This window comes from Rhipicephalus microplus, chromosome X, assembly GCF_043290135.1.
Source record: "Rhipicephalus microplus isolate Deutch F79 chromosome X, USDA_Rmic, whole genome shotgun sequence".
NCBI lineage: Eukaryota > Metazoa > Arthropoda > Arachnida > Ixodida > Ixodidae > Rhipicephalus > Rhipicephalus microplus.
In genome coordinates, this window is record NC_134710.1 from 469,122,527 (window position 1) to 469,146,189 (window position 23,663).

Here is a 23,663-nt window from a genome sequence, read left to right on the forward strand (position 1 = left end):
AAGCGAGACTTCAAATAGTATAAGCTAGTTTCGAATCAGGCAGGCGCCATATTAGCCAAGCCACGCCAGAGCCGAAGCCACCAGGATTGGATGCCGGTTTTGCGAAGACTCGTTTCACGCGTGAACGAAGTTTTGTTGCATTTTGTGTCATGGTGCCGTAGTGACGAACGGTGCAATGTCTCTCAACGACGACCGTGGCGTTGCGCGTGACGGCAGGAAGACCACCGCAACGCGGTTCGTGGTCACGCGTGAGGAGCGTGAACTGCTTGTCAATCTGGTGACGCGGCACAAGGCAGTTATCGAAAACAAGAGAACTGACGCGCTCGACAAGCGCGCTAAGGACAGTGCCTGGGAAAAGCTGACGAGCGAATACAACAGCCAACCAGGCATTCGTCGCGTTACGGGGGCACAGCTGCGTAAGTTGTGGGACAATGAAAAGTCCAGGTGGAAGAAGAAGCAGTCAGAGGAAAACGAAACTTGTATGCCACAGGCACGTTTACGTTTGTTTACTACTCTAAACGGGGAGTTTTCGAATAGCACTAAGCTAGCAGGCCTCGTGGGCGTAGCGTTTACGTATGGGGGTCATATATAAGTGTTCGAACTGCGTCTCTTGCGTAAGCTTTCCGAAAACGCCCTAATGAGGGCATGGGTTCCGCTCTGAAATATATGTGGTAAATAAATGGGTGCCTGCAAGAATTGTGCGAATCATGGGCGTGCACAGGTTTCTTCTTAAGGGGAAGGGGGTGATGGGTTTTCGCTTGCAGAAGCATTTTTTTAAATAGCATCACGTCGTCACCATTCATATTTTTTTCGGCAAAATCTTCTTGCACTTTTTGTTCACCATCGGGTGCCAAGTGTGTCATTTTATTTTGAAATAAGAAATGCTTTTGCTCAGTTTGAACGTGCTTTGCACTCTTTATACATATATTTTATATATAAGTGCGTGTTTTGGTTTCTTTGTCAGTATTTCTGTGTATTTTTGTAGGACATCTTTTTTTCTCTAACTTAAATCACTGTGCAGTTTTTTCTTTTAATTTCTTTTCTTGTATTTACTGATGTATTTTTCTCTATTTACTTTGTACTAGCCCCTCTTACTCGATTCCGTATTGGGCTCTGTAAGGTTTGATGAATAAATAAATAAATGGGTAGTAGTAGTAGTACAATAAGTAGTTATCTGTGCACCATGAATTTTCGCTTCCTATTTCTCTCGCATATGCGTTGTCTTCCTTAAGCACTTTCTTTGTGCTGTCACTTGAAATTTCAATGTATCCACGTAACAACATTTTCGCACCTTAGGGGGCGGGCCATCTACCTGCGGGCCAATGAGCCCCTCATTGGCGCTTGTTGGAGCGGTGGCATCACACATGGGGACACGGCTCCAGAACCCGCATGACAGTGATGGAGTCCACCTCAATCAGCCAGTGCTTTCTTTATCGCCGTCGCGGATTTTCGAGAGGATGCTCACTGGTAGCCAAGGCAACAGGGAAGAGCTGCTTGGTAAAAGACGAATGGGCAAAAACTGTCAGATTGCATCAACTTATGCATATTGCAATCAACTTGTGCTTACGCAATATTGCATCAACTTATGCATGTATACAATGTGCGAAGTATTGCGTTCGAATGTTGTTTAGTTTTGTGACCAATGCCACTGTTCATACAATTTGCATATGCATTTTACTAAAGTTTACGTGTACAAATAATTCTCATTCTCATGTCAAGAACATGCCATGGTGTTAACAGAAAGAAATGCTATGATAAGCCTACTATTACTCTTTTAAAAAGTTCCTAGCATAATTTGACGTGGTTTCGCAAGTACTTGTGTGACATATACAGATACATTTCACATCATGGGTGGCCTTCTAATTAGCCCAACTTTGGAATTGTATTTCAACTTTGTTTTTTGTGTGCAGATGCCCTTTTCCCAGCGCCAGTTCCCGGCAGGAAGAGGCTGAATAGTCCACGAGCTAGTACTCTTCATTTGCCAGGGATAGAATTCACCAATTGATTCAATATTTTTGCCACAACTGAAGTTCATATTCGTGAAGGACAGTCACTTTCTTGATTGTGTTTGTGTCTGATACCGTATGCATTCACATGAAGTATCTGTCACTATGTGTGATTACTGGTAAGGGGCTTGTATGTTTGCAGAGTGACGGTGTTGCATGCCACCAGCTCACATTATTCATTTTCATATTTACAACTGTTATTATTTTTATATTTCCATCACGTACCGATTTGTTGAAAATGTCGCGTGCTCACGTAAAAGCATGAAAACACACAAATATCTGTGCCTGTACCGTAAAGAGGCTTTTCTGATTACCTCGTATGCCAGCACAGCACCAGTTCTGCTTCTTTTGTATGTGCAGACACTACCAATGTCATGCCATGGCCAGCTGTTGGAGTCACCAAGAGCTATGGGTTTGCCGACATCGGGAGCACAGGCGCCGCTAGTCATAAGGCCCAAGTGCATGCAGCTATAAAAGTGCTGGCGACATGGCTTCTCGGGTTGTGTGACTAACATAAAAGAGGAATATTGAAGATAAGTTATTTCTACAGTTTTATGTAAAATTACACCTGCCTTTTGCATGAAGTATGTGGTTAACGTATATCACACACTTCAGAAAGAGGATGTGGGTAAAGGTATTTTAAATAAAATGCTTCTGAGGTATTCCACTGTAAAGCTCTCTTAGCTACTGCCATAGCGATATTCAGGTTGGACAGAACAGTATTATGAATTATCTGTGCAAGTAACAGGCCGGGCATGACCCGGATAAACTGCCACACTTCTCTTTTACTTGCAGGCCTGATGCGTGATATAAAACGTGCATGTATTTGTACGTGCAGCAGCATCTAACAGTCATGCTGACAATGCTTACACGTGTTACGTTTCCCTACCTTATGCAATTGTATTGTGTGTGTGCAGACGAGACAATTCAGCCACAACTGCGACCGAGCGAGGGTGCTGGTTCCCCCGGACCTCAGACTACACAGTCACCCACGGAAGGTGCTTGCGCAAGCTGTCCCTCTCACACATTGACAGTAGTTGCTCCTGGAAACGAGAAGTCACAAAAAACAGCAGTAGCTCCAGAAGAAAATGGGGAAAATTTGGTTGGTGCAGGAGAACGCCAACGGCCGAAATCAACGCGAAGCCGCCTAGCAGCCATAGAGCGTGTGCCTACCCCAGAAGTTGCGGCCCGAATGGAGGCACTGAAAACTGATGAGCAGCGCAAGGCACAGCTGCATGCCCTAGAGCAGTGCTTGCGTAAGCAGCAGCTCTTGCACCAACGAAAAATGCACAGTATGCAAGTGCAGCGGGAGCAGGAGCTGCATAAAATGCAAGTGCAGCTGTTGGAGCAGCAGCTGGAGCAGCAAAAATGGCACTTCAAAATCAAGCGCCAGAAGCTCCTTTTTCAATTACAGGAAAAACAGCAGCAGCGCATAGAAACCCAGCTGGAACAAAAATAAAGCTTGTGTGCAATCTCACACACCTGATGCTTTTAAAAGACATCTGAGACAGCTCCATGAGTGATCAAAAAATTTATTGTTGCGAGTCGGCAACGATGAAAAGAAAACCTAAAACGTGACGAATTCAGGAACTTTTCAGCATGCTCCAATATGTGAACATGCATAGATTTCCCAATCTGAGGTTGTTGTTCTACTCAAAAGAACATATTACACAATTTATTCATTAGGCGAGGTAAATGCACGAGTAATCAGCCGCATTTGGCATCGAGATCCGAGTAGGGTGTCGGCTTGGTTCGCCACAGCAGGCTGCTGCCGCCTCAAGTGTTGTGGGATAATTACAGGTGGTGGTTCTGCGATTGCTGTAGGACTGCAAGGTTGTGTAGGGCAGCACAGGCCGTTGTAATGACGGCGGAGCACTCCACCAAGTTTTGTAGCCCCATGTCTAAACACGGGAAGCGACGTTTCCACATGCCAAAGGCCCGCTCGATCGTGTTTCTAGTGCGCATGTGAGCTGCTTGATACCAATGCAAAGAAATCAATGTCATGTTACTGTATGAACTTACACTTATTAAACGATACACTTGAGTATTACAACCATGCCACTAGTCAAAACTGTTTCTGCTAATATATCGATTCTCTTGTAACGTGGGATATAATCAGTGCACAAAAAAAAACGATACATGCACCACGCTTATTGTAATAAAAGACTTCAAGCGCGATAGGTAGCACACACGTACATGTTTCGTTCTGGAGATGAAAATTAAAGGGTTATACAGCCGTACTAACCGGCTCTCAGGGCTGTACGGTGGCGGGTCAGCCATCGGGGTCATGAGAAATGACGTGCAGGGGTATCCAGCATCGCCAACTAGGAGACCCGGTACTCGTTTTTTTTTACGTACAGAACACGTGCACGACTGTTGTCGAAAATACGACTGTCATGCACTGATCCCGGCCAGCTCAAAACGACGTCGTATAATTGTAGCTTTGGCCCTGCAATCACCTATTGAAAATGCAATACATGTTATACTGTGTTTTTGTGCTGAAGCAGCCGTCTACTACGAACGTACTTAATGCCTGTATGATCTTGTTTCAGTGCAGTATATTCACTTTTGTTTCAGAGTGCAAAGCTACAGTCATGATAATTCAAAGCTATTCCATTTGTGGGCCAATATCAGCTGCATTCACAGGACAGGCGTCATCGCAGACACTCATGCAATATTTGACGCTGATCGGATCGCTCCGCAGCCAGCACTCGCACGAGAGGGGTGAATTACCACTGCAACAAAAACTTCAGTCCCCCCCTCCCACTGCACCCCTAGCATTGCAAATGCGACCTGGGCCTGCTCGCTCATCTCGCGAATTGCTTAGCGCGGACTGAAGGAGGACCGTGTGAGAACATGTGATGTTTGGTGTTGTAGTAAGCAATCCGTGGGTTTAAATCGCGATTTGGTCTTTCTTGTGAATACAGCTTTACTGGGTTGCAAACAAGCTAAACAAAATCATAAAAAAACGCCACGTTGTTACAATAGCTTGCACGGGGTTTTATCATCGAATAATCTACCATGAAGTTTTTTTGCTAATATGCAGTTTATGGAATGCCTCGTGCAGTGTTAATGTTGAATTACTACATCTTAGAAGTACTGCAAAGCTTTCAACGTTAGCAGCGAAGAATGAGCAAGTTACCTGAACATTTATGGAGAAGCAACCCTTCTGGTTGCGCTAAACTTCGCCATTAGGCCCACCAGGTGATTTGCTACGGACGTGGGTGCAATCAATGCACCCTTTCACACCGGGAAACTTGGTGATCCGGTAGGATTACACCATCGTCTCACGCAACCTGTCATCGGAGTTAGGGAAATTCACGACAGCCGAGAACAAGTGCTTCGCGATCAGCCGTGACACATGTTCCATGACGCGGCTCACCGTCGGCTTAGACACATTCACCAAGTCGCCCATCCCAACTTGAAAAGTACCCGCTCCATAAAAGCACAGCGTATTAAGAAGCTGCATCAGATGTGGAAGAGGGTGGCCACGCTTGCTGCAGCTCTCCTCAAATGGCAAGCAAACAAGTAGCTTCTTCACGCTGCTCTTGGTGAAGCGATAGCGCGCGAGAATTTCACTGTCTGTGAAGTGCTCCATGGGGTTCAACCGGTCTCTCAAATGTTGGCGTGGTATGCTTACACAGTCCTCTACGACGCCAAACAGCTCGTCGACGCGGAGAACATAATCGACGAACGACGCGTAGTCCGCCATGATACTTGGCTCGAGGGACGATTCAAGGTAGCTCGATCGCTTCCTTAGAAATCTCGAGGAAGTGAAGGAAGCGTTTCAAGTGAAGGGCGCTTTGTGAATGGAAAAACGCCACTTAAGGAGCGTTTCGAATGAAGGGTCGAATCAAGGAGCGTTTGTGAATACGGGGGTAAGGCAAGTAGGTTATCATTCTTTATTCTGTTCTACTTGTCGTGTGTGCGATAAGAATTGCGCTTGCCGGCAACGGGCTCGGTGGTGTTGTATATCGCACGCACGAAATGCATCGCCAAGGTCCGCTTCGGCGTCTGCATTTCCATTGTGTTTTTCGACCACCTGGAAATTGGCCGCAATTGCTGTTGGCCTCCCGTACGCTCGCTCATCGAGTGCTCGCCTGTCTTCGCCGCCGCGATGAGCTTCGGGCTGGCGATATTGGGCTGAGACATCGTCGCTGTGTTGGGAGTCGTCGAAAACACGTTACGGGTTCTCGTAAAGAACTTGGTTTGTAGTATGTCGCGCGCTGTAAGTGCACCAGCCTGGGCTGGCGGGGCTTTCGCTAGCGTCGGAACTCACTGAAAATTCGTCGCTATTACAGTTGGCTTTCCCGCCAGTCGGTCACAAGAAGCTCGGCACCGTGCACTGGCCGCGGCGGCGGCCCGAAATTGTGGAAAAGGGTCGCATTACCGTCGATTTCTTCGGTGCTTGCTCCAAACTAGCTCGGCGCTGTTTGCGGCGCCGGCCAAGCGTACGCTCGCTTTCCCGTTCGAAGTTCGCCTGTGGCAGACACTCCGCGTGCAGCGCCGTGTTTGGTCTCGCGTTCGCTTGCTCTAGCTGAACGATGTCGCTCGCTTAGGACTCGCCGACTTGTTAGCGGCACGTTGGTTTGCGGAGTTATGACTTCGGCCGCCGCTCCTAAGCTGTTGCGCTACGGGGATGCGGATCGAAATGAGTCTTTGACGATGTTTGACATCACGGTCAAATTAACATGTCATATCTCACATATGTTTTCATTTCACCTTGCACGTATTTCTCATATGCATTTGTAGGCATCCTCTGTCACGTGTGACTCACTATTTTACATACTTATTGTGCAGCCGTGGGCACACACCGTGCTGAAGACTGTGCGCTGACGTCTGCGATGCCCGTCATCCATCTCTTTCGTCACAGCAGCTTCAGGAGGACTGTGCGAGATGTGAAGGTAAAGTTATTTGTTTGTCATATTTTAACACTTGTTTTTATATTAACGTGCACGTACTTGTCATATGCGTGCATCTTCATCTTCTGTGCCGTGTGCCTTACAATTTTTACTATATTATTGCACGTGCAGCCGTGGGAACACAACAGGCAGAAGGCTGCGTGCGCTGGCGTCTGCAATGCCCCGTCGAAGGAGCTCCCCAACGAGTGAAAGAGATTTGACAACGAGACTGCACTTGTACACTTCACCATGAATTCACTTAAAAGAATGGGGAGAGTTCAAGTGTATGTAGAAAAATAAAAGATTTCAATGTCTCACTTTTGTCTTTTGTTGTTGCCGTGACTGTGAAAACAGTTACACATAGGTGGCTAACTACTTTTTCGCGTGTTCTTTTCTGCGAAATTTGTTTCTCACTGTGCAGAAAAACGGGCTAAAAAGTATTAGACCTGGTGGAAAATAAACAAAAAACAACGTTTGAACTGGGGAAAAAAGTTCATCTGATTGGAGTATCTGAGTGGATCAACCTTTCGTCCGGCAAGGTGCAACTGAGAGGACTAACGGTTGCCCGGTAAGGTGTAAATTTGGGGATTGACAGTTGCGCTATAAGGTGCAAATGTGAAGACTAAATATTAGTCCTTAGGGGAGAACTGTGGGACTAACGGTTACACACTAAGGTGTAAATATGAGGACTAAATGTTAGTCCCTTAAGAGGACTGACTGTTATACCCAGTGCCGTTAGTCCTCAAAGGAATTAATAGTTGTGGCAGCTTCATTAGTCCCCAAAAGGACGAACCACACACCCTTTTAACACCCCTTTGCCTTAGAGCGTATCACAGAACGTTCCTGGATGCTTCGGATGCGTCAGCACGTACGTGGGTGGGGGTGGGGCCGGTGGAGGCGTTGCCGTGGATGGTGTAGGCGTTGCCAAATCCGATGGAGAGGTGGCCGTGGGATCAGTCCCGTGTTTCACCACGGAAACTCCAGTTTGACGACCACTGCGGAGCTCCGTTGTATGGCACTTTGTACCCAGCACCTCCACTAATTTGTTACGGGGATTACAAGCACACGGAAGAAAGAAATGAGTGTATTACCAATATTTACAAGTAAGTGAGAACCACCAGGGCTGCCAGCCTTCCGCGCGCCAGTCCGCTTCTTCCTCTTCGATTAGTCTACGACGGTGGGGCCATGCCCACTGCCTCGTAACAGTATCGTCAACTCCTCGTCCTCACAAAGGTTTTCGTCCTCATATGCTCCCTCACTATCCAGCATCCGCCAGTCAGGAATGCTTGACTGGCAGAGCGTCTGGGTGATCATGCTAGTGAAGGTGATGATGATGATGATGATGATGTTTTCATTATGTCTCTTGCCCGCTCAGGAGATATGCCAAGAATTGAGGATGTAAAATTTATGGTCTTTCAAATGATACCTAATCCTAACAGAAGGAGAATAAAGCACACCTAAATACAGAAAGACTGTAACAATTTCTTTTTGCTAATCTGGCCAGACAGAATAATATATATCTTGAATAGAAATTGCAGTAATTTCGAACACTCGGTGCATTCTTGTCCTTCTTGTTAACCTTCACTTATGGCTCATACCCACTGTGGGAAATTGGTCAATAATTGAGTGGCCTTAAAAAGTATTACTCGAATTTAGGGTAAAAGAACTCTTATAATGAAAACGTTACAAATTTTAGAATGTAACTTTTATGAACACTAATCTTTACCTGCTATAAAGTTTTTTTATTAGTAATAAATAATAACCATTATTAAAACATAACTTAACAAGGAACTTATGTGTATGTCGACAGAGAAAAATAATAAGATTAGTTTGTTATTCTTTTTGATTTATTCACATAATTCTGCTCTGCCTCGCAATCTTTCGGACAGGCAAACCCAGAAATATAGGCTCCAAGTGATAGAAGCACGGGTATAGATAAATTCACTCTAAGGCGTAAACGGTTTTTATCTTCAATCAACAAGCAGTAGTAAATGAAAAACGTGTCAAACAGTAATGATTTACAGTTTCTGTTTCGCCACAGTAAGCGCACATTAGATAAATAGCCCGATTGGACCTGTGATGATAGAAGTTTAGTTTAGGCAACCTACCGGGAAGCCTCGTAATTGCGACTTTCAGTTTACGTGTGTCACTAGAGGATTGGCGCAAGGGATATAACAAGTGCGATTATTTCGCCGAATTTGTGGGTGATGTACCTGCGGAGCTTTCCACATTGGTACGCCTGTGCAATCGCGCAGCCATTACATAAGCAGATTGTGGAAAACAGAATAAAGTTGGTGCACTTATTGATGACTTCGCTAAAGAATCGACCATTTTGTTTAAGAGCAACCCTTCATGACCCGGCACCAAATGTGGGGGTAATAATGCACAAAACACCTTTATTATGCGCGATTCAGCACCAACAGGAAGTTCAGCGCAAAGAGACAAAGAATCTGTAATTGTAACAGCCGATAAAGTTTTCGGGTTTAACTTTCGTTTCTTTATTTTATTAATATAGAAATACTGTCAACCCTCTATCAAGGGTCATTACAAGAAAGGTACGACACACTGTACAAGAAAATTGGGGATATAACTATACATCTGCCAATGATAAACCAGGTATACATATATACAAATCCATGAAAACTCTGCATTCCAAACGAAAAACTAAAAAGACACACCCTGATTTGCAATGCAACGAATACCGATCGCAATAATATTTACAATAAATCACATAAATTGAATCAAGTAAATGCACAAATTTATTAACATCACCCGCATTGACAATGTGATTCGGTAACGTATTCCAACCTTCGATGACATCGGGGAAGAAAGTATGACGGTACGCTTTCGTTCGTGCAAAATAAGGTTGCAGTACTCGTGTATGGTTTGCGCTCTCGCTTCGTTTCACAGGTTTTTCTATGTAGTCATTTCTGTTAATTTTAAACTCACCTTCTAATAATTGAAAAAAAAAACTTTAATCTATTTTTGCGTCTGCGCTTGTGGAGCGTCTCCAGATCACATAGTTGTAGCATTTCTGTGACTGAGTCGTTCTGCTTATATCTCGAGAATATAAAGCGAGCTGCAAGCCGTTGTATGCGCTCAAGTTTATTTACAAGCACTTTTTGGTGGGGACTCCACACAATACTGGCATATTCCAGTATCGGCCATATGAAAGTTTTAAAAGCAAGAAGTTTTACGTCCATACTAGCACCCTGCAGTTTTTTTCTTAATATGTATATTTTTTGTGAGGCCCTAGAGCAAACATTATCAATATGAGTGTGCCACTTTAGGTTATGCGTTATTGTGAGACCTAGGTACTTAAACGCATTAACTGTCAACAAGGTGTGGTTCCCGATACAGTATTCAAATGAAATTATAGTTTTTTCCCAGAAATGTGGGTGACGGTGGATTTCGAATAATTGATTTCTATTCCCGAAGCTTCCCACCATAAGTGTAATTTCTTTAGACATTCGGCAATGTTCAATTGGTCCTTCCTGCCAGTCACTCGCGCATAAAATTGAACAATCATCAGCAAACAGTGTGAGCTTAACATGGGGTTTTGCTTTATCTGCGATATCATTGACATATATAAAAAACAATAAGGGCCCAAGAACCGAGCCTTGTGGAACCCTAGAAACACTTCTACTGAGCTAGACATAGATTTATCAATTTTCACGAATTGCTTCCTGTCATTTAGGTAGGCTTTAATCCAATTAGGTAAAAGTTGACTTAGTCCAGCGCAGTGGAGCTTATACAGTAATCTGTCGTGAGGTACCTTATCGAAGGCCTTAGCAAAATTCATGCAGATGACATCAATTTGTTCATTCATATCTAAAGCTGTCGCAAAGTGTTGAATAGTTTCGATAAGCTGTGTTGTAGTCGAAACTGTACTCCTAAAGCCATGTTGATAAGGATAAAAGTAATTTTTATTTTCTAGGAATGTGATGACATGCTTGACAATCACATGTTCCAATATTTTGCAGCGCATAGATGTGAGCGATATTGGACGGTAATTGTTGGCAGAAAACCGATCACCACTCTTAAACACAGGGACAACCACAGCTGTGCGCCAGTCCGATGGCACTGAACTAGTACAAATAAATTTTTGAAAAATAACTTCTAAGTAGTAAGATATCCACTCCGCATAACGCTGCAAAAAAGGGGTGGGTATTTCATTAGGCCTGCGTGCTTTTTTGGAATCAAGAGACAATAGACTATTCAATACTTCTTCTCAACTGATAGTAATCTCACCCATCGGCTTAGATAAGTGGCATATTACATCCTCTGTTTCAGTGTCACATCTGCGCCTTGTAAAAACTGACTGAAAAAAATGTTAAGACTATCTGCAATATCAACATTCTTCGTCACGATTTCTTTTCCACGTTTCAGCTGGTCAGTTTTATCGCGCCGATCGGACATATAAAGTCTGAACTTGCGAGGTGAATGTTTAATAAAAAAAAAAAACTCAACTTTTGACAAAAAAAGTGCGCTTAGATTCCAACAAGTCTTTCGTCAATTCTCTTCATACACGTGCTATATCCTCGGAGCCATCGTTTCTTTTCCTCCGCAGCCTTTTTAACTTTCGCTTTTTGTGAATAATATCTCGTGTTATCCATGGATTGCGCTTTTTAGTCTGTTTTACTCTACTAGGAACGACTTTGTTCATGCAATATTTAATAATATCTTTAAAACTTTGCCACAATTCATCAACTGTTTGGCGCTCGGATGCGTGCTCAAATTGACCAAATGAATACCCCAGCATGTCAAGAATTGAAGTGTCATCCGCTTTCGTGTAATCTTTTACTTTATGGTCTCATAGGTTCCAGCTCGTGAAACACTCAGCGGAATAGTAACAGACACTAATCTATGATCAGAAATTCCCTCATCAACACAGATATTAAAATTGAACAATTTGTTTGAAAGGAACACCAGGTCAAACATTGACCGAGACGAAGATGTCATCCGTGCATATTCGCGCACTATTTGGGTTAGGTTATGAGTGAACATAATTTCCAACATCTTTTCGCCACTATCAATTTCGACGTGTCCGGGCAAAAAAGCGTCCCAGTTAATGTAGGGCAGATTAAAGTCTCCAGTAAGAATTAGCATGGTGTTCCCATTTACATGGGCACGAAGGAAGTTATTCAATTTATCAAGATAGTCTGATGCTTCTGCGGGTGGTCTATACACGACACCAAGAAGGTATACTGTGTTAAAAAGGGTCATTTCACACCACACCGTTTCTGGTACATTGATTCGAACATGCGCGACCACAACAGTTTTTTGCCATGATAGCGACCCCGCCCCCTCGCGAGTCTCTATCAGATCTAAAGATTTTGTAGCCTTCTGGCACAATGCAGTTATCAGGGACACAACTGTGTAGCCACGTTTCAGTTATGGCCAACACATGAGGACTTCGTGATAGCAAAACGTATTCAAGTTCAGTTACTTTGTTAACGATGCTTCGGGCATTAAAGAAAAGAAGCCGGATCTATGCCTGTGGTGAAAAAAAGGACGTTCCTAGCACGTTGGATGACATGCTCTCGTTTCTTGTAGTGCTCCTTCCCACTACGGCAGCTTCAACAGCATATCTCTGTTTATCTGCATGATTTTGATACAGGTATCGTTCTTCTCGAGTGACATCCCAGCTGTGTATATCACCGTTTATTTTAATCTTATCATGCCCCAACTTGACCTGCACACCTTTAGCCCTATCTGAAGCTTCACTTTTCCATAGCTTGCGCCTTATTTCAACCGTGTCTCGGGCGTAGTCGTGGCTTATGGTTATATTGGTCCCTCGCAGTTTTCTTGCAGTTTTTTAGAACACTTTCTTTCTCACAGTAATCATAAAACCTTATGATTATGGGCCTATCTTTCTCAGGTTTTTCCTTACCAAGTCGATGGATTCTTTCAATCGTTTGAATTTCTATACCAAGGGTTTCTTTGAAAATCGCACCGACCACGACTTTCTTCGAATCAACAGCTGAAGCTCTCTTGCTTTCGGGAATACCAAAAACCAGAAGATTATTGCGTCAACTGCGGTTTTCATAATCTGCAAGTTTAGCAGCTTGTTCCTGCACGATATGCTCTAGGATTTCAATTCGTTTATTCATTTACTGTATTACCGTAAGATAACCACTTAAATTTTCAGTTTTAGCATTAAATGCACTGATTTCTTCGTTTAGTGCGTCCATTTTACGGGTTGAGGCCCCTTGTTTGTCTAGAATAGCTTGTAGCATTTGAGTATTAGTGGGCCCAGGGTTTTCCTCCACATCGCCCGACAGCAGGATTGAAATCGTTGTACAGCAATGACAAAGAATACTGAAACATCTGCCAGCGCACGGCACAAGTAACAAAAATCGATCGTCACTTCTATAACAAACAACATTCGTAAAGTAACCAACCCGCATAGGTGCAAGCAAAGTCTTAGGCATGTTGTTCGTCGGATGCGTGCCGTGCCCTCTGAAGAATTCGCTGTCGTGCTGGTCCTTTAGTAGATCCGCCGCCGATGACGTAATGCGCCGTGACTGCATATTCGCCGGTAGATAAATCACAGTATCGTCTCGCTGTCCATCCGGTAGAACGATAGCAGTTCCCAGGCAGTACGGCAATGTGTAAGGGGAGTACCGCCGCGACAAACTCAGCCAAAAAAATGGGCATCAAATCAGGTAGTCGGAGTGAAAAGGACCAATCCAAGTTCGAGCTGTATATACCAACAGCTGACTTTTCATCACACTGTGATGCATCTCTAGCAATAATTACACTTGTCTTCATGCTCTGCAAGTGTTCTTGGAATAGACCTTCTAGAGTGTGAAGGAAAACTTTGCATCACTAGGAAAATTGTAGTCAAATTGAATATCCACATGGGTTGAATGACCGCTAGTCCGCCTTATCTCGCAGATACGTACATTTAGGGTGTCCAGTAAAGGATGTAAAAATATAATTTGTGGGGTGTGAAGCCGAGGCCATTTAACACGAAATAATATTTCCGGAGAGGATAAGAATACTGTCTGTCCGGCTGCTTGAGTGGCGACTCATAAATGTTTAAAAACGTATGAATGGTCAAGATACGAAACCTGCACAAAAGAAGAAGGAACTCTCACTTCTAGGTATAAAACGCAGTTAGAAACCGTTTCAGGTAGACCAAGGCATAAACCTAACTATTATTTTTCTAAATGAATCAGATGCCGGAATATATAGGCTGGAGCACCAGAGAAAAAAGCAGGCATCCAAATTCCAGAATAGGACGAACATACATTTAACATAGCAATACTAGTGAACTCTGCTCATGCCTATTCGGTAGTTCCTTATTCTACGTAACATGGCAAAGGCTCATGCACCCTTACGAGCTATTTACTCAATGTGTTCATGCCAGTTGAAATATTTATTATAAATTTCTCCAAGAGATTTATTAGATTTCGCCTGTGGTATGTCCTAAGAATGGTATTATATTGAGATGCGCACGGCGTACTTCAAGGGGAAAACATGACGGGAACATGTACTCGGGTTCAGTTAGATGTGATTGTCATCAAGCCAGTTCTCCAGAGAGAGAGAGAGAGAGAGAGAGATAAAGATGCAAGGAAAGGCAGAGAGGTTAACCAGATGCACATCCGGTTTGCTACCCTGCACTGGGGAAGAGATAAAGAGGAGGAAAGAGGTTGCAGAAAGATCAGAAGGTACACACAATCACGAGCACACTTGGGGAGCACACACAGTCTACAGGCGGTCGCTCAGGTTTGTTGACTTAAGGTAATGTAGCAGTGCTTTAGTTGCTTTCTGCGCAACTAAGGCAGATGCCCAAAGTCCTAGTATCTTCTGCACACAAAATGGTTCGGGGTCAAGTCGATTCAAAACCAGTTCTCCAGGGTGTTAATGTAAGACTGCAGGTGGGCGTATAACGTCTGAATGGTGTCTGCTGTAGCAAAAAAGGCGCTATCGCATGCATAAATATCAGTTGTTATATCCTGGTTACCTGGAATGGTGATCATCGCAACGTGAAATAACACCGAGGAAACCACTGAGCCTTCCGGTGCTCCTCTCATTTGTGTGTGCATAGTCGATGAAACGCCACTACTCAAACAAGAAAAATTCCTGTCCAAAAGGAATTTCTGAATCCAAGTTACTACGTAGGCCGGAAAATGGAGGAATTCCAGTCGATTTATTATAATATTATGCTGTACAGTATCATATGCTTTAGGGATATCCAAAGTAAGTAAAGCTGCATATTTGTTTTCCCGTTGGGCTAACTGTATACGACTTTCTAAGTCAACATGAGCATTCTAAGCAAAACACCCAGCCCTGAACCCGATTTTACAGGAGCTAAAAATTAACGTTTCTTCAATAAATCTATTGATCCTTCCTCTTCGTAGTAAACGTCTTCGTTTTTTTTATCTGGTCATCTCATCTCAGGCACCGTTCGATTCATGGCCTATTTACCAAGGTGCTTGAATCAGGATGCCGAATAACTATCCAACCAAACAATGCATGAATTAGAAGAGTGGTAGATGCCTTCTTCAGTTTTTTCTTTAGCATGTGACTTGTATAAGCTTGAATTGGTTCCCCCGCCGCGGTGGTCTAGTGGCTAAGGTACTCGGCTGCTGACCCGCAGGTCACGGGTTCAAATCCCGGTGGTGGTGGCTGCATTTCCGACGGAGGCGTAAATGTTGTAGGCCCGTGTTGTCAGATTTGGGTGCACGTTAAAGAACCCAGGTGGTCGAAATTTCCGGAGCCCTCCAGTACGGCGTCTCTCATAATCAAATGGTGGTTTTGGGACGTTAAACCCCACATGTCAATCACATCAATCAATCAATTTATTTACCTCCTCATATATGCATGTTTGCTTGCTTGCACCTCTGATAGGGCTCTTACCCACTAAGGTGAATGGCGGCATAGGCTTTGACTAGTCTTCGTGCTTGCAGGCGGCAAATCGCTCTTGTGGCTTCATTTATTGCTGTGTTTTGGTTTTTATTCCGAATGAAAGAACAAATGATTTAGAACTTCGTGTGCAGATTTCGAATGGTGATCCTAAAAGGTGAAGGTGCCCTACCACGCTGGTGTAGTGGCTAAGCTACTTGGCTGCTGACCCGCCAGTCAAGAGAACGAATCCCTGTTGCGGCGCCTGCATATTCGATGGAGGTGAAAATGCTGTAGCCCCGTGTGCTCAGACTTGGGTGCTCGTTAAAAAACCACAGGTGGTAAATTTCTGGAGCCCTCCACTTCAGCGTCTCTCAGAATCATATTGTTGCGTACATGCACGAAGAAAAAGAAGCGTATACGGTGAACGCACTGGTCGCCCAGAGTGAGAGAGGAAAAAGAGGATCAGGAGGATCTTTAACCAGTCGGCCGCTATGCTAGTCAACGTAGTGTTCTCTCTTACCGACACCGCACTGGTATGGTACGAGAACCACGAGGACGCACTCACGACATGGGATCTTTTTCTTGAAGAGCTCATGGCGTGTTTCAGCCGACTGGATAAAGATCCTCCTGATCCTCTTCTTCTTCTCTCGCTCTGGGCGACCAGTGCGTTCACCGTATACGCTTCTTTTTCTTCGTGCATGTACGCAACAATATTGTGGTTCTGCGACGTTACCCCTTTTGGACGTGATGTCGTCCATTGACGATACCACAGGAACTTTCTTCTAGAACCTTGAAAGAATAAATAAACCTGCTCATTCTTAGAGAACTATTTTTCAACTATCGCCACTGCCATCGACCACACCATTGTTCCATTTTTGCAGAGTATTGGGCCGTAAAAAAGAAGATTGTGGACCGAGGTTTTTGGTGACGATGACGCGGGCGAGAAAAAGCAGCATTGTGGCAGTTTCACATTGAAGTCCTGAAGTTGCTATAGGAGCTTCAGTGCTTTCAAATACTACTTTTGTTCAGATTTTGTGCAGTCTACAGCATCGCAGCAATAAAGTTGCCATTTCTGTCATGTCATAAATACAGAGCCACGATGATCTAATTTGATGTTATGGCTGCAAATGCATAAATAGTTATACTACTGACTAAATTTTTTTGTTGTCTCCTGAGACTATATTTATTAGCAAAAAACGTACTAAGAATGTGTTTGACAAAACGAAAATTCCTGGGCTGAAAGAGTTAAACCCCATATATAAATCACTTAAAAGGTCAAGGTGTTTAAGTGTAGCTGCCGCACATTTGCCGATTGTTGCTTTGTGACAAAGCAGCTTCAAGCCACGCTAAGCTAAAAGGAACATAGTGTATGAAGACTATGCAAATTCATGGACGAATCATATTTGCCATGCCTTGCATGTCCCAAATGCGCTAGCGCCAGAGTTCTTAATAAAGTATATTTAGGAAACTTTATTGCTGGCAGTTAATGTTTCCATTTCTTGCTTAAATATCTTGGCTCTTGCCCACAAGGAGGATGGACTACACTGTACCATATAAGAAAAATTGAAATGCAATGCTTGTTATAACAGAGAAAATTTAGATGTCCATGCTGAGCCACGAGTCTGAGACCTAGTCGTCGTAGTCATCAATGGTGTCAAACTCCTCCAGCGCTTGTGTGAGTTGTCTGGTAGCTTGGCATCGTACGTTTACGGTGCAAGAAAGAACGTTGCCAGGGAAATTGAACACGGAGCTCCAGACGTGGACACACGTCCATCTGTTCGATGCACCCGCTCAAGTCGGCGTGTTCTCGCACCACTTCGAGTGGCAGCTGCTGGACGAGCCGGATCAGCTTACCGCACCTGGTGCTGCTCAACGTCGGGTGGCAGCTGGTCGGTGTGCCGGAGCTAGTCACCGTGGTCGCGTAGCATATCAGGCAGCAGGTGCTCGATGAGGCGGAGCAGGTCACTGTGGTCACGCACCACGTTGGGCGGCAGCTGATGAAGGAGCCGGTACAGCTCACTGTGGTACTGCTCGACGTCGAGTGCAGCTGTTGATGTGGCGGATCAGTTCGCATTTGTCGCACACCACTTCACGCGGCAGCTGCTTGATGAGCCTGTTCAGCCTACCGTGGTTCTGCTCGACGTCAAGCAGCTGATGCTCGACGCACCGGATCAGTTCGCTGTAATCGCACACCATTTCGGCCGGCAGCTTCTGGATTAGCCGGTTCAGCTCACTGTGGTTCTGCTAAACGTCGGGTGTCAACAGAGCTCGATGTACTAAATCAGGTGGCTGCAATCGAGCACCACTTCGGGTGGCAGCTGCGGGTTGAGCCGTATCAGCTCACCATGGTCTTGCACAATGTTAGGTGGCAGCTGCTCGATGAATGTGATCAGGTCGCCGTGGTCCTGCTCGACGTCGGGCAGCAGCCGTTCGATGAGCTGGGTCAGGTCACCGCGGTCGTGTTCGATGTCGGGCGGCAGCTGCTCGATGCGCCGGATCACGTCGCCATCGTCGCGCACCACTTTGCATGGCAGCTGCTGGATGTGCCGAATCAGGCTGCCTTGGACCTGCTCGACGTCGGGTGGCAGCTGCTCAATGAACCGGAGCAAGTCGCCGTGGGAACGCAACAAGTCAGGCGACAGCTGATCGATGAGCCGGTTAAGCTCACCGGGGTCCTGCTCGACATCGTGCAGCAGCTGCTCTATGCGCAGGGTCAGGTCGCCGTGGTCACACACAACTCCGGGTGGCAGCTGCTTGATGAGCCGGATAAGCTCACCATGGTCCTCCTCGAAGTCGGGTGTAAGCTGCTCGATGCGCCGAACCAGGTTGCCAAGGTTGCGCATCACTTCGGGCGGCAGCTGCTGGGTGAGCTGGATCGGCTCACTGTGGTCCTGCTCGACGTCGGATGGCAGCTGCTCGATACAACGGACCAGGTGTCTGTAGCGGCGCAGCATGTCGTGTTACGCTTCATTTTACGCGAACCCCTTTGGGCCCAAATGCAAGACCACGGACAGCGTGCGAATGCTCCCGGGCCTGTAAACGTATCGGGGGTAGAGGCGCAGAAGTGTATGCCCAGACGCCGAGGAACCTGAGATGCTGCTGCCGCGAAGGTCGTCATGTGCTGTGCGAGAGAACGCGGTGAGCTCATGGCTCATTCGCACCTGGCTCTTGAGTGTGGGAAGGCCGGTGGTGTGATCCGTGGCGCGATCAGTCGCGTTATCGGTGGCGTGACCAGTGGCGTGGTAGGTGGTGCGAACACAAGGTGATCCATATTTGGTCATGTCTGGAGGCGCCTGACGTCACAGAAGCGTCTGGAACCCTTTAAAAACGCGCAGGGAGAGACTGGGTGAAGCAGTCTGGATTGAGATTCTGCCGGAACTGTGCTCCTCGGCTTCTTACTTTTGTTGGTAAACTTGAATGTCCACTTTGGTCTAACTATGTAGTATTAAACTCTTTTGATTTGCTGTTCTGCGCCGTCTCGCCGGTACTTCCCTTCTCGTCGGTCCTGATGCAAGTTACGAGCACAACCTGCTGACGGCGGCGGTCAAGAGACACCCTTAACAACTGGTGGCAGCGGTGGGATGCTGCAGTCATTTCGACGACTCGAGGGCTGAGCTGCGATACGGATCCACGAGCCGTCTCGTCTGCCAGGCCGCAACCAGATGCAGTGTTTGCGAGGGTCTACGCGGAATTCTTGGCTGTTGAGTGGTGAGTGCGGGGCTTTGTCTGCTGAGTTTTGCCAGGCTTTTTCAGTGAGGAAGCGTAACTGGTAATTCGAACTATTGTTGTCGCCAAAGTGGGCTGCGGCAAGATAGTTGTGTACAGTAGGAAAGGTCGCACTGAACACAGCCATGAATTTGAAGTTGCTGCGTAAAGCGGAGTTATTATAGCTTCCAAAGGAGTTGCGTTTGGATGTTTCTGACGCACTCCGGAAACCAGAATTGGTCGAGGCTATTAGTGCTCTGGAGGCTGAGGAAGATGAGCTGACGGAATGCCTTGAGATAATTCGAGAAAGGGAAGCCGCAAAAAGACAGGCAGAGGAGCATAGAGAACAGCAAGAGAAAGAGCGTGAGGAAAGAGAGCTCGAATTAAAACGACTCGAGTTTCAACGTTCGAGAGAGCGCGAGGAACGCGATCACGCGCTCGAGTTAAAGCGACTCGAGGTTGAAATAGAGCGCGTGCGAACGGCAGGGCAGAGAAGCGAGGCAAACAGTGCAGGGGTGCACATATCGCTCAAAATGACAGAACTAATTCGCCCTTATAAACTCGGAGAGGACATTGGGTTGTTCTTGGTGAACTTTGAGCGGACGTGTGAGAAGCATGGGTTCTCCCGTGAGTCGTGGCCACAGCGCTTGCTCACACTCTTACCTGGCGAGGCAGCCGAAGTAATCGCTCGTTTATCCACTGAGGAGGTCGACGATTACGATAAAGTAAAATCCAGTTTGCTTAGGAAGTACAGGCTGTCCGCGGAGGCATTCCGGCGGAAATTCTGTGAGTTGGAGAAAGGAAGGGTCATACACTGAATTTGCCTAAAAACTGAAGTCAAACATAGTGGAATGGCTAAAGGAGGAGAAGGCCTACGGTGACCACGCAAAGGTTATTGAGTGTTTTTTTACTAGAGCAATTCTACAACCGGTTACCAGAGAACATTAGGCATTGGGTGCAAGGCAGGCCAGATGTTAGCTCTGTAGCCAGAGCCGCAAAGCTAGCAGAGGAATTCGTCACACGTCGGGCTCGCGAAGGCAGTGACAGTGGTCGAAAAGGGGGTCCCGATTTTAGGTTCAAGCCAAAGAGAGGGCCTGTGAAAACGAAGGAAGAGCCTGAAATTGGGAATGCCCGAACCGTAAATACGTCGGAGTCGGAACGGAACACCGAACCTGCGTTAGAACAGCAAAGGAAGCTAGAAGCGAGGAAACCGTTCCTTTGCTATAACTGCCATAAACCCGGTCACATTGCGGCGCACTGTAAGAAACCAAAAGTTGTGTTTCTATCCATCAGTGGCAGGGACGAGAATATCAAGCTTCTCGAACCTTACATGCGCGACCTTGAAGTGAACGGGAAGCCATGCCGCGTACTGCGCGATTCTGCGGCTACGATGGACGTAGTTCAGTGCTCGTACGTTGAACCGCAAATGTTCTGTAGAGTCGTGTAGTGCATGCCTTCCCGTCGCAAAGGTAACTATCAAAGGTCCTTTCGGCACGCTCGAGACGGAAGCTGCCGTGTCGCCGGCACTCCCTCCGCAATACCCTTACCTGTTTTCGAATAGATCTGATAAGATGCTGCGCGAGAGAGGGCAGCTGTTTGGGGAGGCAAATGTGATGGCGCTAACGCGTTCGAAAGAACGAGAACTCGCTGCGAAGGCAGTTGCCGAGTCCCCTTTAGCTGAAATCAACCTGACGCAGGACTCCCCAGCAGAGGTCGAACTTACGCCAGCGTTACAACAGCAGGGGGTCCCATCCGTGGAGGATGAAGCTACGGCACGGGCACCATCAGAAATATTGGAAGAGCATTCCAGAGATTTACTTGTAGCGCCTACGTCGGAAGCTTACAGCGACTGTTAATGGTAGACAGCATGGCCTTGAGGAATCAACAAGATAAAGACCCGAGCTTGCGAAACATCCAGAGCAGGGTAAATGAAAAGATAGCCCCGAAAAACATAAGTTATTATGAGAAGGATGGCATACTGTACAGGAAGTATGTTGACAAAAGGGGTGTAATGTTTGATCAGCTGGTCGTGCCTCAAGCTTATCGAGAGGATTTACTGCGCTTGTCGCATGGAAGTTCTTGGGCAGGTCATTTAGGCGTCAAGAAAACGAAGGGACGGTTGTTGCAGGAGTATTATTGGCCAGGCTGTTTCCGCGACGCAGAGCGATTTGTAAGGACATGCGACACGTGTCAGCGTGTAGGTAAGCCGGGTGACAAGTCGAGGGCGCCGATGAAGCTGGTGCCTATCATCACAGAGCCGTATCGGCGGCTCCTAGTGGACACTGTAGGCCCACTGCCGGCGACATCGTCGGGGTACCGCCACGTGCTGACCGCGATATGCCCAGCGACTAAGTTCCCCGAAGCGGTTCCACTTAAAGAACTTAGCTCTGTGTAAATAGTTAACGCGCTCCTTTCCATATTCGCACGAGTTGGCTTTCCCGCCGAAATACAGTCGGATCAAGGCTCTGTGTTTACTAGTGCTCTTACCACTACGTTTTTGGAAAGGTGCGGAGTAAAACTAATTCATAGTTCAGTCTACCACCCTCAGTCTAACTCCGTGGAGAAGCTCCACTCCGTTCTGAAGCGAGTGTTGAGGGCGTTATGCTACGAAAGGAAGACGGACTGGGAGCTATGTTTGCCGGCTACCATGTTCGCGTTCAGGACTGCCCCGCATGAAGCAACGGGGTTTTCACCAGCCGAGCTCGTGTACGGCCGCTCGTTGCGATCTCCTCTTCGCTTGCTTCGAGAATCGTGGGAAGGCCGAGCCGAAGACCCAGTAGTGGTCGAGTACGTTTTGAAGCTACTGGAGCGTTTAAGAAGCGCTCAACGGCTATCAGAGCAAGCCATGGCTGAAGCGCAACATAGGTCAAAGGTGTCCTATGACCGCACAGCCAGAACCCGTCGATTCGATGTCGAGGACAAAGTAATGATACTGCGACCGTCGCAGAAAAACAAGTTAGAAGTGCAGTGGGAAGGTCCCGCCAACGTATTTGAAAAGCTTTCTGACACAAACTACGTGATACGCCTGCCTGGAAAGCGAAAGATACAGCAAGTGTATCATTGCAATCTGCTCAAGCCATACCGAGAACGGGAAGCAGTGGTATGCATGATGGTGAACATCCCCGAGGAGATTCCAGTTGAACTTCCAGGGCTTGCATCAGTCATAAACGGTGAGGATGGTGAACCACTAATCAAAGAATTAATATCGAAAGCGCAGTTAGAGCCGGAGCAAAAGATCGAGCTCCAGGATCTTCTGACAGAATTTCAGGACTTATTTGTAGATAGGCCTGGAAGAACCTCAGTTGTTACTCATGACGTCGAGCTGACATCCTCAGAACCCGTGCGTAGCAAAGCTTACCGAGTGTCACCGCGCCAACGAGAGATTATGGATTCCGAGGTGAAGAAGATGTTGGAATTAGGCGTGATCGAGCCTTGTGAGAGCAATTACACTTCGCCTTTAATCTTAGTTGAGGTGCCGGGAAAAGATCAACGCCCTTGCGTGGATTATCGCAAGCTAAACTCGATCACCAAAGATCAGATTTACCCTATACCAAACATTGAAGAGCGCATTGAGAGGGTTAGTGGAGCTCGATATATTTCCACGCTGGATCTCGTTCGAGGCTACTGGCAGGTCCCTCTCACCGAAAGGGCTAGCAGATATGCAACGTTCATATTGCCGTTGGGAACGTTCTGCCCTAAGGTTTGAAAAATGCACCATACTGTTTTTCAAGCCTTATGGACAAGGTGTTACGAGGACTAGGGGAATTCGCTTTACCCTACTTAGACGATGTGGCGATATATTCGTCCTCTTGGTCGGAACACATGCAACATCTGCGAGTGGTTCTAACGCGTTTGCGTGAAGCGGGACTAACTGTGAAGGCACCTAAATGCCAACTCGCTCAAGCTGAGGTGATCTACCTAGGTCACATAATCGGACAAGGACGCCTCCGACCTTCTGAGCTCAAGGTGGCTGCCATACGCGATTTCCCGCAACCACGCTCAAAGACAGATATCCGCTCATTTCTGGGGGTTGCAGGTCACTATCAACGTTACATCCCGAGATATTCGGAATTAGCTACCGCTTTAACTGACGCGCTCCGAAAAACTGAGCCACAAACTGTCATCTGGGATGACCGTAAAGAGGAGGCTTTCAAAGCATTAAAAGCCGCCTTAACAAGTCAACCTGTGCTGAAAT

At 46.3% G+C, this 23,663-nt stretch overlaps 1 protein-coding gene across 1 annotated transcript; it reads left to right on the forward strand.

Moving 5' to 3' along the window:
• The first annotated feature begins 175 nt into the window (after window positions 1-175).
• Window positions 176-3,465, forward strand: LOC119161766 (uncharacterized). The gene is made up of 3 exons (XM_075876981.1): window positions 176-500; window positions 1,297-1,497; window positions 2,822-3,465. Exons 1-3 carry the CDS (start codon window positions 176-178, stop codon window positions 3,463-3,465), a joined length of 1,170 nt encoding a protein of 389 aa, XP_075733096.1.
• The last annotated feature ends 20,198 nt before the right edge of the window (window positions 3,466-23,663 follow it).